General features: G+C 54.1%; 2 protein-coding genes across 4 annotated transcripts in view; both read right to left on the bottom strand.

Moving 5' to 3' along the window:
- Positions 1-374: 374 nt before the first annotated feature.
- Positions 375-11,160, bottom strand: PBK (PDZ binding kinase). Its single transcript, XM_069805453.1, has 8 exons — positions 11,068-11,160; positions 9,936-10,005; positions 8,759-8,849; positions 8,016-8,158; positions 6,107-6,276; positions 5,043-5,172; positions 3,174-3,350; positions 375-839 (listed from the first exon to the last, which is right to left on the bottom strand). The coding sequence occupies exons 2-8, from the start codon at positions 9,982-9,984 to the stop codon at positions 634-636; spliced, it is 966 nt and encodes a 321-aa protein (XP_069661554.1). The 5' UTR covers positions 9,985-10,005; positions 11,068-11,160; the 3' UTR covers positions 375-633.
- A 691-nt stretch (positions 11,161-11,851) lies between these two features.
- Positions 11,852-15,501, bottom strand: part of SCARA5 (scavenger receptor class A member 5) — a 37,214-nt gene continuing 33,564 nt past the window's right edge. For 2 of the 3 annotated variants that reach the window (XM_069805456.1, XM_069805454.1), the window contains exons 8-9: positions 14,308-14,502; positions 11,852-12,116 (exon numbers count right to left, since the gene is read on the bottom strand). In XM_069805456.1, the coding sequence (XP_069661557.1) occupies positions 11,980-12,116; positions 14,308-14,502 (332 nt within the window). In that variant the 3' untranslated portion in view covers positions 11,852-11,979. The remainder of the gene's footprint in view (positions 12,117-14,307; positions 14,503-15,501) is intronic. The other variant, XM_069805457.1, reaches the window with a different exon arrangement.

Genomic DNA, 15,501 nt, shown 5'->3' on the forward strand with positions numbered 1-15,501 from the left:
AAGAGACTGTTTTTTCTTTCTTGACCCTAGACCCTTTTCTACCATGGTATGATTCTGTGTAACAAGCTGTTGTGTCAGGAAACCTTTTCCTTGAGCTTGCAGCTGCTTTCCCTCAGTAATGCTCTTCTGTTAGCTGGGACTGTGCCCTGACCACCTCAGGAACACAAGTACTTTACAGGAGAGCCCTCACCAATGCTTGCACATACCCAGCAGACACACATGCTCCTTAGGAGGAAAAACCCACCACTTTCACATTGAGATTAAGAAAAAAAAATGTATTTTTAATATCTCAGTCACAAAACTGTTGTTAATTCAACACAAAGAGAGAGGGAAGGGTTTTAAAACAGCTGTAATGTGACAACTAAAAGCAAAACTGTTGCACAGAGCATGTAGCTTATTTAGGAAAAAGTGCAGGTGCAAGGGGATTGCTCTAGAAGCAGAGCAAGCCCCAGTCACCTCAGGCATGTCCTTAAACCAGGGGTTAGAGTTTAATGAGTTTAGGCTCTGGTTTTTAAGTACACAGAGCAGCCTTCACATCCTAGAAGGCTAAATGCTGCAGGAGCAGCCTTACTCTTCTAAGTTCAATCCCTCAGCTCCTGCACCCACAGCACAGGTATGGGAGCTTGGATGCTTTTACTCCTGGGGCAGACTTGCCTCCAGTACTTCCACGATGCACGCAGCTGAGGGACGCTTCTTGGGGTCCTCACTGGTGCAGACAGAAAAGAGGTCGATCATGTGCTGGTAGGATGAGTCCAGTTCCTCCATGTTGAGGGCTGGGCGGGTTCCCAGGGCTGCATAATATGCTTCCTCATCGAAGCAGTCTTCATCAAAAGATTCATCTGCACAAGAAAGTGGCAAAGGTGTTGGGAAGGGTGCTGGAAACCGCGCTGCTCCCTTGGGTCATGGGGCTTCGCTCCCTGGCTGCCCCTCATGCATCACAGGATGGTTTGGGTGGGAAGGGACATTTCAAGTTCATCTAGTTGTCCCCCTGCCATGAGCAGGAACATCTTCAACTAGACCAGGTTGCTCAGAGCCCCTTTCCTCGTAGCAGAGGTGTTCCAACCCTCAGATCATCTTTGTGTCCCTCCTCTGGACCCACTCCAACAGGTCCATGTCTCTCCTGTGCTGAGGACCCCAGAGCTGGACACAGGACTCCAGGTGGGGTCTCACCTGATCAGAGCAGAGGGGCAGAATCCCCTCCCTCGACCTGCTGGCCACACTGCTTGGGATACAGCCCAGGACACGGTTGGCTTTCTGGGCTGCAAGAAAGCTGTCACGTCCAGCTTTCATCCACCAGTACCCCCAAGTCCTGCCTTGCAGGGCTGTGGTGGGCTGTAACCTTCATCTCAGCTTCGCTATTCCTTTGTTATCCCTAATTACTGCCTAGGATACATCATTACTTTGACTTAAATCACTTATTTTGAAGCTCTATCTACCCCCTTTCTCCTAGGAGAATAACTGAGTCACCCCTGCAGAGCTGGCTGGGAAAAAGCTCTGTAGCCAGGAGACACTGAGAGCAGGAGAGTGAGGAAAAATCCCCTGGCTGCCTAGAGACCAAGTCAGAAAACACAAGCCAGCCTGCGGGTCCGTGCCAGCGCAAAGGCTGAAGCAAGAGTTTTTCCAGCACAGCCCATAGGATTCTTAGCTTTGTATCACTCCAGGGCACAGATCTGCCTGCAGGCAGCTCTTAGCAGCCCCTGCCCATCCCATCCACTCCCTGCCTTGGCTGCTCCATGTAACTCTGAACGACAGGGTGGCCAAGAAGGCCAACAGCATCCTGTCTTGTATCAGAAATAGTGTGGCCAGCAGGAGCAGGGAAGTGATTGTTCCCCCATACTCAGCACTTGTGAGGCCGCACCTTGAATACTGTGTTCAGTTTTGGGCCCCTCATTGCAAGAAAGATGAGGTGCTGGAGCATGTCCAGAGAAGGGCAACAAAGCTGGTGAAGGGTCTAGAGCTTATGAGGAGCGGCTGAGGAACTGGGGTTGTTAACCTGGAGAAAAGGAGGCTGAGGGGACACCTTATCGCTCTCTACAACTACCTGAAAGGGGGTTGTAGCCAGGTGGGGGCCAGTCTCTTCTCCCAGATAACAAAAGGACAAAAGGAAACAGCCTCAAGTTGCACCAGGAGATGTTTAGATTGGATATTAGGAAAAATTTCTTCACTGAAAGGGTTGTCAAGCACTGGAACAGGCTGCCCAGGGAAGTGGTTGAGTCACCATCCCTGGGGATATTTAAAAGATGTGTAGACATGGTGCATAGGGATATGGTTTAGTAGTGGACTTGGCAGTGCTAGGTTAATGGTTGGACTTAATCTTAAGGGTCCTTTCCAACCTAAATGATTCTGTGATTCTGTGACAAATCCCTGCTTCCTCTGTGCTTTGTCAGAGATGAGCAGGTGTTTGGCAGCTTGGGTACAGCCCTGAGCACCCTTAACCTGGGCACAGCACACTTTCTTTAGCTTCCCTTTTCCAAAAAGGCTCAGCTGCCTCAAATATTTTTGTGCGCCATTTCAAGCACAATGTCATTTTAAGCACAATGTCATTTTAAGCTTTTCTGGCCGCATCATTTTGGTGGTATCTCAACAGCATCCACCACACAGCTACAGCCTGACAGATTGCTCCTACACTGCCGTGACAGCAGAGGACGTGGGATGGAGCCGGAGGACAGCCGAGCACACTGCAGGGCTGTTGGGGACATATTTCAAGCCTACCGAACTGCACTGACGGGCATCTGATGAGCAGCCGAATTTCAAAGAGCTCTATCCAGCTGTTAGACAAACAGCTGGAGCACTTAAAGAGCACTGGTTTGCAATGATTAGTTACCATCATTTATCAACTTCTTATGGTGGAGTTAAGCCAAACGAAGTTGAAAGCAGCCCAGGCCCCTGCACAAACACTGAAGGAAGCCGGCAAGCACCCGCTGCAGAGCAGCCTTGGGGTAGTGCTGAGCACCTTGGTGCTCCAGCAAACTCCCCACTGAACTCCCTGTGAAGAGAGGCAGGGCTGGGAGACGCAGCAGGCACAGACACACGCTTGCAAGCCCTTTGGATGGCATCTCTGGGAGACCCAGCATTTTGGGGGTACTAACACATGCTGCAGATATCAATCCTACTAAGAGAGGAAAGCATTTCTAGGAGCAGAAGTTGCTCACCAGCAAGGTATAGAAACAAACCTTCGTCATCAGGGTCATCATCCAGGTTGAGGTGGGGCACGGAGAGGGTCATCATTTCCCAGAGAGTCAGCCCAAAAGGGAAGATGTCAGCCTTGTCGGTGATCACACCGTCATCCTGCAGGGCTTCCTTGGGCTTCCAGGGCTCAGTGCCGATGTAGTACATCTCTGGGTCACTCACTGGAAGGAAACACCACAGCTTGGGTCTCTGCTGGGACTTGAGACACTAAGACACAGTCACAGCTCGCCACACAGCAGGGATTTAGCCTGTCAGTTAGCTCAGGTGTGCTGAAGCCACAGGGCAGGATCTTTTAGGGGCCTGAACCTATTTTTCATTCATATCTGTGTAGTCTCAAAGCCCCTGTAACCTGCGGCTTGCTCTGCAGCAGTGCCAGACCCACGGGGGCTCATGCTTCTCCACAGGCCTGGCAATGTGCGTTGGGGACTGCGGAAAAACCTCCGTGAGGAGATTTCACAGTGGAGCGTCCAAGGCCATGCAGAGCGTGGACAGAAGGCCAGAGCTGTGCTCTGTAGCTTAATCCTGCTGTAAGACACTCCACAATGAAGAAGTGAGAAATTACCTGTGTTTTACCCAGGTTTCTCCCTTCCTCAGCTTGGCCCCTGCTGGGGAAGCAGAACAGATGTGACAGCAGTCACAGGGCACCTGGCCTAGACAACACCAGGGGACAAAGCTAACCCAACCCTGGTCCTCACAAGGCTCTGCCAGCCTCCACCACACAGTGCCTCCCGCCAGCCATGCAGTCCTCCTGCTTTCTTTACTCCAGCCCAAACCAAGTTCTCACCACTTTGTTCAATTTAATGCCTCCTTGATCTTAATTAGCCTTGGGAGAGTTGAAATGATCAGCTCTCAGCCCAACGAAGGAAAAACCAGCTCTGACTTGATCCCTTATATCCCTCTCTCAATTACAGGCCCCACTCCCAAGAGAAGAGTGCCACATTTCCACCCCGCTCTCCCTAGCAAATTCCCGAGCTGTCAGCAAATCTCAACTGTTCAAGAAACTTTTCTCTTGGAGGGCTGATCTTCAAAGCCTGGCCTGTAACAAGAAGCGAATGCCAAAATCCCTCGACACTTCACGGGTTGTTGTGCTTTAATCCTTGGCTACCACACAGACAGGGACCCAGCACCGTCGCTGTCGGTGGGTGCCGGTTGTCTCCTCAAGACCATGAGGCAGCAAAGCCAAAATCAGGGCTGGGTGGAGAGGACTTCTTCCTGTTAAACCAGCCCAGAAACTGATACTTTAACCACACTCCTCTCCAGGAGATTACACTGGGGCGCTGCCTCCAGCTCTCTCGCTCCTTATAAAATGGAACAGCTACTAATAAAAATGTAATAGAGCAGCTTTATAAATTATGAGGCTGTCGCAGGCCCAAGCGCTGTGTAAAGCAGTGGAGAAAAGCATTCTTGTAATTAACCCAAACACATTCCTGCTGTTCACAGCCAAGCCACGACGCCATTAGACATCTGCTTCTCATTTACATGAAGTCTTTATAATGCTCACAGTTGGCTCATGCTTCCTTCTAGCCCTACGAGAAAGATTCATTTACTTAACTCTCTGGCAAGAGCATCTCCTCAACAGGGTCCAGCAGGGCCTGATCCAGCATCCCGTGTACAATGGCATTCCTGCCCGTGGGAGTGAATGCGTGAGCATGGAAGGGCACGAAACAGATGTCACAAGTCTGGAGAATTAATGCTGGACCTTCCGAAGATCCCCTTCACCTGCACATGCTGCAAACCACGAGCCAGTCCTTCCCTCTGAGGACACAGAGGGGTAAGTGTGTTTACTCTGCTCCCGGAGCCAAACTCTGGCAGCCACCACGCATTCAGGTCCCCTTCCCAGCAGCCCGACCTACCAGTCATGTTCTCATCCAGGGGCAGGGACACTCCCACATCACAGATCTTGATGGCTTCAAAGTCACCTTTAACGACCACGTTTGAAGACTTGATATCTCCGTGGAGCAGTTTCTTATCGTTGTGAAGATACTAAGAGGCAGAGAGGAGTTGTTAACACCTACTCACAGATACAGCCATGGAGAGGCAGGAAGAGCCATTTGGACAGCAAAGCACCAACTTCTTAATGTTTAACAAATTTAGCCTTAAAACCTCGAGGATGGGTACCTGTAACATGTATAAAACAGGGCAGGTTGTTCCACTCAGCCTAGTTTTGGAGGCTTATGGTTGCCTTTTAGTGAAAGACTGCAAGAAGCGCCTCTAGCAACAAGTACTTGAGAGCGGGTGTGAAGCCCGGGTATTAGCTGATGGCCAAGCACACATCTGCGTTATCCCGGGAGCTCAGAGCTGCATCTCCCCGGCAGCAATAGCACAGGACTTGCTGCCATGGCCAGGTCAGCCTGTGCTTTACCCTGACCACTGGCATAGCCCAGGGGGAGGCTCAGAAGCCATGCCGTGTTTAGACAGAGCACCCCTGAGTCTCCATTCCCCTCTTTTTTCCCCTAAAAGCAACCTCAGTGCGGCAGTGGCTACTGCAGCTCGGTGAGAGGAGGTACACAAGCGGCACCAGCTGGCAGCCACGGGCATCAGCTAACCATTTTCACTGCCAAGACCAGCTTCCTGCAGCTGCCTGGTGCAGCAATAAGGATGCAGGAGCCAGCAGCCAGCTGGCTAGCGAGCAGGGACAGCAGGTAGTCCCAGGGGAGGGCAGCAGGACATTCATGACAAAAACTCCATTGCATCCCCTTTTATATTACTTCAATCTCAAGCTTCAGGGCTCGGTTTTTCACCTGAGTCTGTACAGCACCCCAGTAAAAAAACCACCCACCAAGGCCTTATACGAAGCATCACAGCATCTGCTCTCCATCTGCTGGCATGGCCCTCACACACCGAATTAGTTTATTTTTCCAGTGTCACCAGTGTATATGATTCCACACAGAACAGCTATGGTTAATATTAAACATACCTTCAGCCCCCTCGCCATGCTCAAGGCAACTTTGAAAATCGTGGCAGCAGGGAAAGGGCCCAACCGTTCTGCACTTCTTTCTTCAATTAAGTCATTGAGAGATTTTTCTCCTCCGTACTCCATGGCCAGACACATGCTTCCATCGTTGGCCTCGGTAAACGCACGGTAACCTTCCAACAAAGATTGATTTGTTAAAGAGCCGAAGCAGTTTCTGCGTGCTTGCCAGCCCAATGGAGCCAGAGCATTTGGGGCTGCTACCCAGGTGTTTTCCCAGCAGCTCCAACCAACCCCAAACAAATTCACATGCCAGGGGGACCTGGCTTGCGGCTTCACATGGCAAGGTGAAGCCACAGGAATGTCTGTGGAGACCTGCGTGGGCACGAGCCACAAACCTTGTCGAGGTAAAGGGGCTCCCTCCTCCAGGAGGGCACACAGACACTCCCCTGTTGCTTCCCAGGTCAGCTTTGCACCCCGTGCCGGGGCAGGGAGGTTTACCCCAATCTTTGCGGGACAGAGAACCAGGAGAAAGGAGGGAGGAGAGCAGCAACAGATCTGCAGGACAGACATTCCCAGTTGCAAAGATAAGGGGCCACAGAAGCAAGACAAAAGGCGGGGGGGGGGGATGTTTGGGAAAGCCAAGCCCTCATCTCACAGGGGCCATTTCACAAGGTTAAGACTAACGCCCATACAGACTGTCATGTAATCTTTCCTCCTCCATGTTTTACTCCTGTCTGCAAACAATATTCTTCAGGTGGAGTTACAAATGGCAAAGTCTTGCATAATAGCATAACAAAAGTCTTATCCTGCTCGTGATTTATAGCACCTTTTACAAAAAAGCAGTGAAATGCTTGCAGTGTGAAAGGTCAAGCCTATCTTTGCTCTTAAATTCCTGCCAGAAGCAAGACATGCCATTTTAGGGATATAAACAAAATTCCTTGCACGCAGGATTTCTAACACAAGGGACCACAAGATAGTTTAAAGCACAAATAAGAGGATAAAGTCAGACAAAGCTGCTGTTCTGACTGGCAGGAGAGATTTTAGACAAGATAAGATCAGAAATTAAACACAGACTAAAGCAGCTTCTCAAAACATTCCTACCATTGAGAGCCAAGAGCCTCACAGAGCCTCAATTTTCACTTACAAAGGTGTGTCATCAGAGTGAGACCCGGAGCCTTATTCTGCACACAGAAGCCATCCCAAATATCACTAACATATTGCCTGTCCTCTGCAACTTTACGGTGGTCTCTCCTTTCCCTCAGGCCATAAGCTAAAGCTGTGGTGCTGGCCCAGCCCTGGGGCGGACAGTGGTTTCTCCAGAACCAACCCGCAGCTCTCCTCATGCCAGAGCTGCCCCGCAGCACAAAGCCGGCAGCAAGGCACCTCTCAGCTCCCGGGGCCGCCCCAGCACACCAGCAGCTTGTGAGCCCACCGTAACTGTTTCTGTGGGGTAACTTACCCAGATAACCACCTCTCAGTGACCAACGCCGATCTCAACAGGCAACGAAGCACCAAGGGCCATCTTCTGCCACCAACCGTGCTGCCCCGGCAGCCCAGGAACACTTCCAAGTCCCCATCACGCAGGGCAAGACTAAGTTGATTTAATAAGGTCCACAGTGGGCCCAACCAAAGGCACAGGCAGCCTGGCAACCCATCTTTGAAGCGTAAGGACGGGGCAAGCACGCAGTGATCCTTCCCCTGTGCATCCTCCCAGCCACCACACCCCGGGGCTCCAGACTTCCAGAGCCAGTTGGGGAGGTCTGTAACCCACAGCCCTCGGTGCGAGAGGAACCCAGAGCCAGGGAGCGCAGAGAAACCCTGCAGCAGCCTCGTGTCCCATCAGCTGGCTCCAGAGTCAGCTCCAACAGCTTGGTTTGCAATTGAAGCAACACAGGCTGTGCTGGAAACTTACCCACGATGTTGGGGTGCTGGAGGTTTTTCAAGATCTTGGCTTCTTCGTTCAGTCTCTGCTGATAGATGCTCTGCTGGCTCCTGTTGCATTTGGAATTAATTTTCTTCACAGCCCAAGGGGAGCGAGACAAACCTCTGGGAGATCTGCATGGGAAAACCCACACATCTCAGAACTGCTCCATTCATAAGCAGCACCATGGTTAAAGCTCACACAGGTCACTGAGGAGCTATTCTGGAGAGCTCCTGCCTTTATTTTGTGGAATTAATAAAGAACAATGCTAAAATAAACTAAAGTTTGCTAGCACGCACACCACAGAGGCGCATAGTAATGCTTTGCCATATACAGTGCTCCTCCATTGAATCTTCAAGCATTTTAGAGAAGAAGATTTGTACGGATTTTCATTTTCAGGTGGAGGAGCTGAGGCTCGGGGAGGAAAGCAGCTTGCCCAGCAGGCCACAGGAGAGCCAGGAACAGACCCCAAATGCCTGAATTCCAGGCCAGGGAAAGGCTGATGGGATTATCCCAGAACGATGGGCTCCTTCCCAGCACCAATACCTCCAGCACACACAAGACAGCTGGAAATCCCACACCCCTTCCTCGACTCCGTGCCCATTTGAAGGGGTGCAGGCAGCATCAGAAGGTTGGTGATGGCAGCACTTTCCATCCCCTATATTATTCTAGAGGAAAAAAGATGCCAAGCCCTGTTCCCAAGCAGCACCTCATGCCTGCGCTCTCACACGTACCTTTTCATCAAGTAGACGTTGACCCCAGTGCCGTATCCAAGCTTCTGCATGAAGGGAGAGGCTGGGATGGTGACAGAAACTGCCCCCCCATCTAAAAAGAAAAGAGAAACCCAGCCTCGCAAATGACTCCATACTGCAGATCAAACAGCAAGCAGCAGCTTCTCACTACAAGCTCTGATGCTCTAATTACAAATCACACTTATGATTCTACCGTATGCGCTGTGCTATATGCGGAAGGAGTTTGGATTTTTAGAAAAGCTCCTTTCCAAACCCCCTCCCCCCCCCCCAGTATCTTACCAAATTCGAACTCCAGGCCCACTGAGCTGTCACTACCACCCTCATTAGGTTTCTCACCCAGGACAGCTCTCTGTAAAGCGCTGTGCAACGTTTTATACTCAAGCCTGATCTTAAGATGCAGCTTTTTGGTTCGTATCTACTCTCTGGGCTCAGCAGCCATACTGGGTTTGACTGGGATAGAATTAATTTTCTCCACAGCATCTTGTATGGGGCTGGGTTTTGGATCTGTGATGAAAATGGCATCGATAACAACACAGGGACGGTTTAGTTATTGCTGAGCAGTGCCTGCACAGCATCAAGGCCTTTTCTACTTCTCACACTGCTCTGCCAGCAAGTTGGCTGGGGGTATGCAAGGAGTCGGGAGGGGACACGGATGGGACAGCTGACCTCAAATGACAACAGGGACATCCCAGACCATATGATGTCACGCTCAGCAATAAAGCTGGAGAGAAGCAGGAGGAAAGGGGAAACATTCAGAACAATGGCGATTGTCTTCCCAAGTCACCGGGACGCAGGATGGGGATGGCCAAACACACCCGTCTGCCGATGAGCAGCGGTGAATGGACTCCTGAGTTTGCTTTGCTTGTGCATGCAGCTTTTGCTTTACCGATTAAACTGGTTTTATCTCAGCTCCTGCGTTTTCTCACTTTTACCCTTCCGATTCTCTCCCCCATCCTGCCGGGGCAGGGAGGGGAGCGAGCAAGCGGCTGAGTGGTGTTGAGCTGCCCACCGGGGTTAAACCACGACACCCACCCCCAACAGGCCAGTTTAACACCCATTGCCCCCCACCCCCGTGGCAAAGCACAGAGCCCCCAAAGCATTCTGTTTCCCCGCCAGCCCCTCTGGCAAGATTTAGGGCTCACGCCTGAATGCGACTCACCAGATTTCTCCCTGTGGGCCAGGCTGTTTTGAGACTTGAAGGCTTCCATCGCTGCCAACTGTCCTGATCCCTACAGCAGAGAGGAGAGACTTTATTACACCTCCACCCCAAAAAACGCTGGAGGGAACCACTCAGGAGGACAAGCTGTGCGGGGCTCAAGCCCTAATCCACACAGCGGCATTACAGATACCACAACAGCACATCAAAGGACATAAAATTACATGAATGACACCCTTTGGGAGTTCCCAACTGCTAATTTAGCTTCTCCCGGCACTGCTCAGCAAGCAGGTTTGACAGCTGAAGCAGGGACGTCCTTTCCAGCACATCCAGCTCCGTGGGCTCCCTCCTTCCCCCGTGTCACCCCGCAGCTTGTCACCGCTGTGTCCCCGGCGGGGCTGACCCCCCCCCCGGGCTGGCTCGCAGAGGGGGAATGAACCCCGTAACGGGTCTGGGGGGGGGGCTCTGAAGTCAGGCAAGAGTCTGGGACCAGTGCCCTAAGGGAACTGGCAAGACATGTGGCACAAAGGGAAGGAGCTGGAGTGGGGGGGCGTCCCCAGGCTGCCCCCATCAGGACAGTCCCCCCGCCCCAGCCCTCAGCACAGCCAGCACCACGGCAGGTGTGGGACTGAGGGTCCCACCTCTGGGGTGAAGGGGGTGAGGGGGGGCAGGTAGGAGAGGACTGCTGGGGGTGAGGGGGGGGGGTCGCAGGTTGGGGGGTAGACAGGAGAGGACTGCTGGGGGTGAAGGGGGGGTCCCAGGTTGGGGGGTAGACAGGAGAGGACTGCTGGGGGTGAAGGGGGGGTCCCAGGTTGGGGGGTAGACAGGAGAGGACTGCTGGGGGTGAAGGGGGGGTCCCAGGTTGGGGGAGGAGACAGGAGAGGACTGCTGGGGGTGAAGGGGGGGTCCCAGGTTGGGGGAGGAGACAGGAGAGGACTGCTGGGGGTGAAGGGGGGGGTCCCAGGTTGGGGGGTGGACAGGAGAGGACTGCTGGGGCCATCTCCGGGAGTGAGGGGGGGTCCCAGGTTGGGGGGAGACATGAGAAGGCTGCTGGGGTCCCATCTCCGGGGGTGAGGGAGGGTGCAGAGGCCTCCCGGGTCCCACCTCAGGCGTCGGGGGGGGCCCAGGCCGTTACCTGCCGCCGCCGTTTGAATCCTTCGCGCGGGAACCCCGCCCCTTCCTCCCCGCTACGGCGGCCGCGGGCGGACAAAGCACGGCGGAACGCGGAGGGGGTGGGTGGGCGGAGTCAAATCTCGGCGGGGCGGGGCCTGTGGGGGCTGGGAGGGGCTTGGGGTGGGTCTCCCAAGCGGGGGGGGGGGCACAAAGGTCTCCCGAGTGCTTTTGGGGGGGGGGCTGTTGGGGGTCCCCGAGGCTTTGGGGGGTATGGGAGAGGGCACCAGGGGGCGTGTGTGGGGTCTCTGTGGGGTCCCCAAGCCCTTGGGGGGGGCTGTGTGGGGTCCCCGAGCCCTTGAGGGGGTCTCTGGGGGGTCCACAACCTTGGGGAGAGGGTCTCTGGGGGGTCCCCAGGCCCTTGGTGGGGTCTCCATGGCATTGCCAACCCCTTTTGGGGGCGGGGGGGAAGTCTCTGCTGGCCCCCCAGGCCATGGGGGGGGGGGTGACCCTGGGGTTCAGCCCGTGGTGGGTCTCTGTGGGGTCCCCAAGCCTTTGAAGGGATGTTTCTGGGGGGCCCCAAGCCCTTGGGAGGGGGACTCTGTGGGTGGGCTAGGGGGGTGGTGCTCAGGCACCCCAGGGTGCTCTGTAACCCCCCCCCAGCACTCAGGGGCTTCTTGAACCGGGGCTGAGCCAGACCCAGGCTCTGTATTTACGACCCCCCATGTGTCCCCCCGGACCCCCGTGAATCCCCACCGCTCTTTGAACAGCCCCCCCCCCGCCTTCCAAGCATGGCTGTGCCACCACAGTAGAGAATAATAAAAAGGCATTTATTTCTCTAATAATAAAACCATTTTGGGAAGCACAAGTGAGATTCGCAGGGCGGGCCGAGCCCCCCGGGACCCCCACAGCCAGACCGGGGGTGTCATCCCCCCCATCACGGCGTCAGGCACTTGACGCCGGCGTCCTCGGCGTGGCCGCAGTTGGTCTTGCCCCAGCTGGAGAAGCTGCAGCGCAGAAGGCTCTCCTCTGTCCCCTTGCAGGAGACGTCGTCCATCCAGATCCTCCCCGTGCCTGCAAAAACAGGGACCCGGTGAGCAGCATCGGTGGGCACCGGCATCGGCACCGGCATCGGTACCAGCACCGGCATCGGTACCGGCACCTCGGTGGATCCCTTCCAACCAAGGGCAGGTGCATCGCTGCACCACCAGGATAAAGCAGAATTCAAGCCAGTCTTGAGCAAAAGGCTTCATCCATTATGAAAATTCCCTCCCCGAACTATTATATCGATCCTTCTTTATAGTAACATGTATTAATTTTGTTAAATTATATATTAATTCACATTATACACTGTAATGTAAAGAGGTAGTGGAGTTTTACTGGGGATTTTTGCATTTTTCATGCTAAAGTAAAACAAACTAAAGTGCTAGAAGTAAGGATTTTGCTTCTTGGAAGCTTCAAGCTGTCCACAGAGATGAAGGATGCCCCTGGACAACCAAGATAACAGCAGCATCTGATAGCCCCCCTGATACGGCTTTGACACCCTCCCAGCATCATCTGGGATCATAGATCAGGAACTGGAGCAAGACTGGCTCTAGGGGTGTCTGGATCAATAGACAAGCAGCAAAAGAGCTGCAAAAGTAGAGTTGCTTTCCAAAGTTTTCCTATGATTAGTAATTAGTAACATGGATGTTAGGGATTAGTCCAATTGTGTAGTACCTGAATGCTTGAAGGGGAGAAGAACCCCATTTAAAACCACATTTGAGTGCCCCAATTTGGCTGGGACACCTCACATGCAAGAACAAATCTTGGCTCCTCTAATTTTACACTTTGCATCCCAGCCTCTCACCCTTGTCAGCATGGGCTCATGGCAGGTTGGGGTTGGACTAGAAGGTCTTCACAGGTCCCTTCCAACCCAAACCAAGCTATGATTCGATGAGTCTCCCCATGTGCCCCCGCACAAACACGGACCCCAGCTCTGCCTGCACGGGTGCAGCACAGTCCGTCTGGCACGTGGCAGTGGGGTAGCCCCAGATTTTGGGGGCTACGAAGCCCCTGGAGATGCACAATCCCTGGACTGGAGGAAACACCCCCAGGAGAGACACCAGCCACCAGCACGCAGTGGGTTGTGGCCGTGGCAAGGCACTGGCTGTACCACGCTCCATGGGGAATGGATGGGGTCCTCCTGCCCCATCGAGGATGTCCGAAGGTGGCACCGTGGTGTGGCAGGACCCTTGGGGCTGCACCTCTGCATCTGCTGAGCATCCACAAGTTGCTGGCTGGGGGGATTTGGGTGCTCTCATTGCCGTGCCAAGGGAGCCACAGGAGGAGCAGCAGCTCTTCCCAGTTGGGACAGCCCAAGTCAAGCCCATGCCCCAACACAGGCTCTGGATGATGCGTGTGCCAGAATCCCAAGTGGCTGCAGCAGCTTAGGTGGGTGGTGGGAGACGAGGGTGGGAGACAGGGGGAAGAAACCTGGGTGTGGGTAGCCAGGGCAATGGTGGTGAAACAAGCTCTGAGGTCTCCCAAGGCTGGTGTGAAGGACACCAAACCTTGGAGGGGTCCAGCTGCACTTACAGAGCAGGTGTGGTCAACTGGCATGGTCACGGCTAGATGATGGCCATGGTGGCTACCTGCTTGTGGGATCCATCGTCTCCTTCGCAGCCCCGAGCAGTTGGAGAGAAGGCAACTCAAGGAGTTAAAAAGCCTACATGGAAGGAGAGCTGGCCTGGGCAGAAACACCCCAACCCAACGGTTTGGGGCCAAAGGCCACCCCTCCACCCGCCAAAGTGTTCCTGACATTTCCCCTATGTTTTTAAAAGCTTTTCTTTTTTTTTTTTCCTTTTGTTATTCTAAAGAGAAAATAGATCTCAAAAGTCACGTCCGGCTGAAAAACCCAAAGCGTTCATTCAAAAACAATAAGCCTGGGGATGGTTCTCCGGTGCTGAGTCAGCGTGCGGCAGGGCGTGCGCGCCGAGGGAGCCGGAGCAGAGGAAGGAACCGCCTGGGCCGGCGCCAGTGATGTGCTTGCATGCGGTCCTGCAAGCCAACGCCAAAATATTTGCAGACACCCGGGGCTGGCTGTGCTAAATAAACTGATGTTGGGCCAGACTGAAGCTTCTCGGGCCATCACAGCCCATGTCTTGCTCGTGGGGGACATGCTGGCTGCCTCCAGGCTCATTTCTGGGGGGTCTCTGGTTTATTTATGGGCTGGCCTTAGATATGGATGCTGGGCGAGGTGGGGGTAGAGGTGGAGGGATCTTACCTTGGCCGAACCGGGCCATGCGGTACACCTCCTCGGCGCCTCGGAAGCCCAGCATCCGGCACACCACGTCTCCATCCTTCTTGTCCCAGCCGTCGTCGCACACCGTGCCCCAACGCCGGTCATAGAAGACCTCCACCCGTCCCTCGTGGGAGCCGGAGCCGTTCACCAGCCGAATCATCCCCTCCTCGGCGGCTGCTGCCGGGAAGAGAGAGGGAGGTCAGAGGGGACATGGTGGCATCTCCAAGTGCTGCCCCTTGCCCGCCTTGGACCACCTCCTGTGCCCTCCCCGGGGTGCCCGTGGCTGCAGAAAGCACTGGGTGATGCACCTCCAGGAGACCTGGAGAGATCCCACCAGCGTTGGGTATGGTGCTGGAGGGGTCCCATCAAACCCAGGGTTTTGTTGGAGAAGGCTGAGCCTTGCAATGGCCATGCCAAGATGGGAAACCTGTTTGCAGCCTGAAAGTGCTGCACAGAGGGCAGGCACCGAGCAAGGATCAGTCCTGAAGCCATCAAGGTGAGACCAAACAGAGACAGCTCAGGCTTGCAACGAGAAGAGAGATCTGAACAACCGTGCGGGAGAAGGAAGATGCCAGCAAAACCGGGGCACAAATAGTTTCCAAAAGGGACTAGAAAGGGAATCTCAGGTGATTGGGAGGCTCTTCCAGCCTCAAGACAGGACAGGACCCTGGACCAAGTCTAGGTTGCTCAGGTGGACCCTGACTTCATGCTTGACAGGACAGTGAGGGGAGGCTCACGCCGGTCCGAAATGCCAAACTGGGGTGGGGGGACATGGCTTGTCCTCTTCCCCACCGTGGCATTGCTCCCTCTGCTCCCAGTTGCCTTTCTGCGGCTGCTCAACCTTCCTCCCTCCATCACCACTCTCCTGCTAGGGGAGACAAGCGTGGATGCCCTTCATCCTTCAGCCAGGGAGAAGCAAGTGCTGCTGGCAGTTTATCTGACAGGGGAATGACCAAGGAGCTCAGTACCAAAACCAAACCACAACGGTTCTCCCTCCACCCCCAGCCAAGGAAACCCAGCAAAAGGAACATGCCACAAATCCCATTATTTGGGATGAGAAAGGGGTCAAACGGAGAAAATCACTGTCAGGCAGCTGAGCTCGCTCCGTGACTCACCGCGGGCTGGGACGGCAGCCGAGGGTGGAGCTGGGCTCCCCCAAACAAGGTTGTATTGCAG

The sequence above is a fragment of the Haliaeetus albicilla genome, chromosome 18 (genome assembly GCF_947461875.1).
Source record: "Haliaeetus albicilla chromosome 18, bHalAlb1.1, whole genome shotgun sequence".
NCBI classification, from domain to species: Eukaryota; Metazoa; Chordata; class Aves; order Accipitriformes; family Accipitridae; genus Haliaeetus; species Haliaeetus albicilla.

Excerpts from the sequence above, each read along its gene's own strand:
- PBK (XM_069805453.1), bottom strand. The coding sequence starts at position 9,984 with ATGGAAGCCTTCAAGTCTCAAAACAGCCTGGCCCACAGGGAGAAATCT. Across the intron at positions 8,850-9,935 it reads GGCCCACAGGGAGAAATCTG|ATGGGGGGGCAGTTTCTGTC; the intron begins GTGAGTCGCATT and ends TTTTCTTTTTAG. Across the intron at positions 3,351-5,042 it reads CCTGGATGAGAACATGACTG|TGAGTGACCCAGAGATGTAC; the intron begins GTAGGTCGGGCT and ends GTTTCCTTCCAG.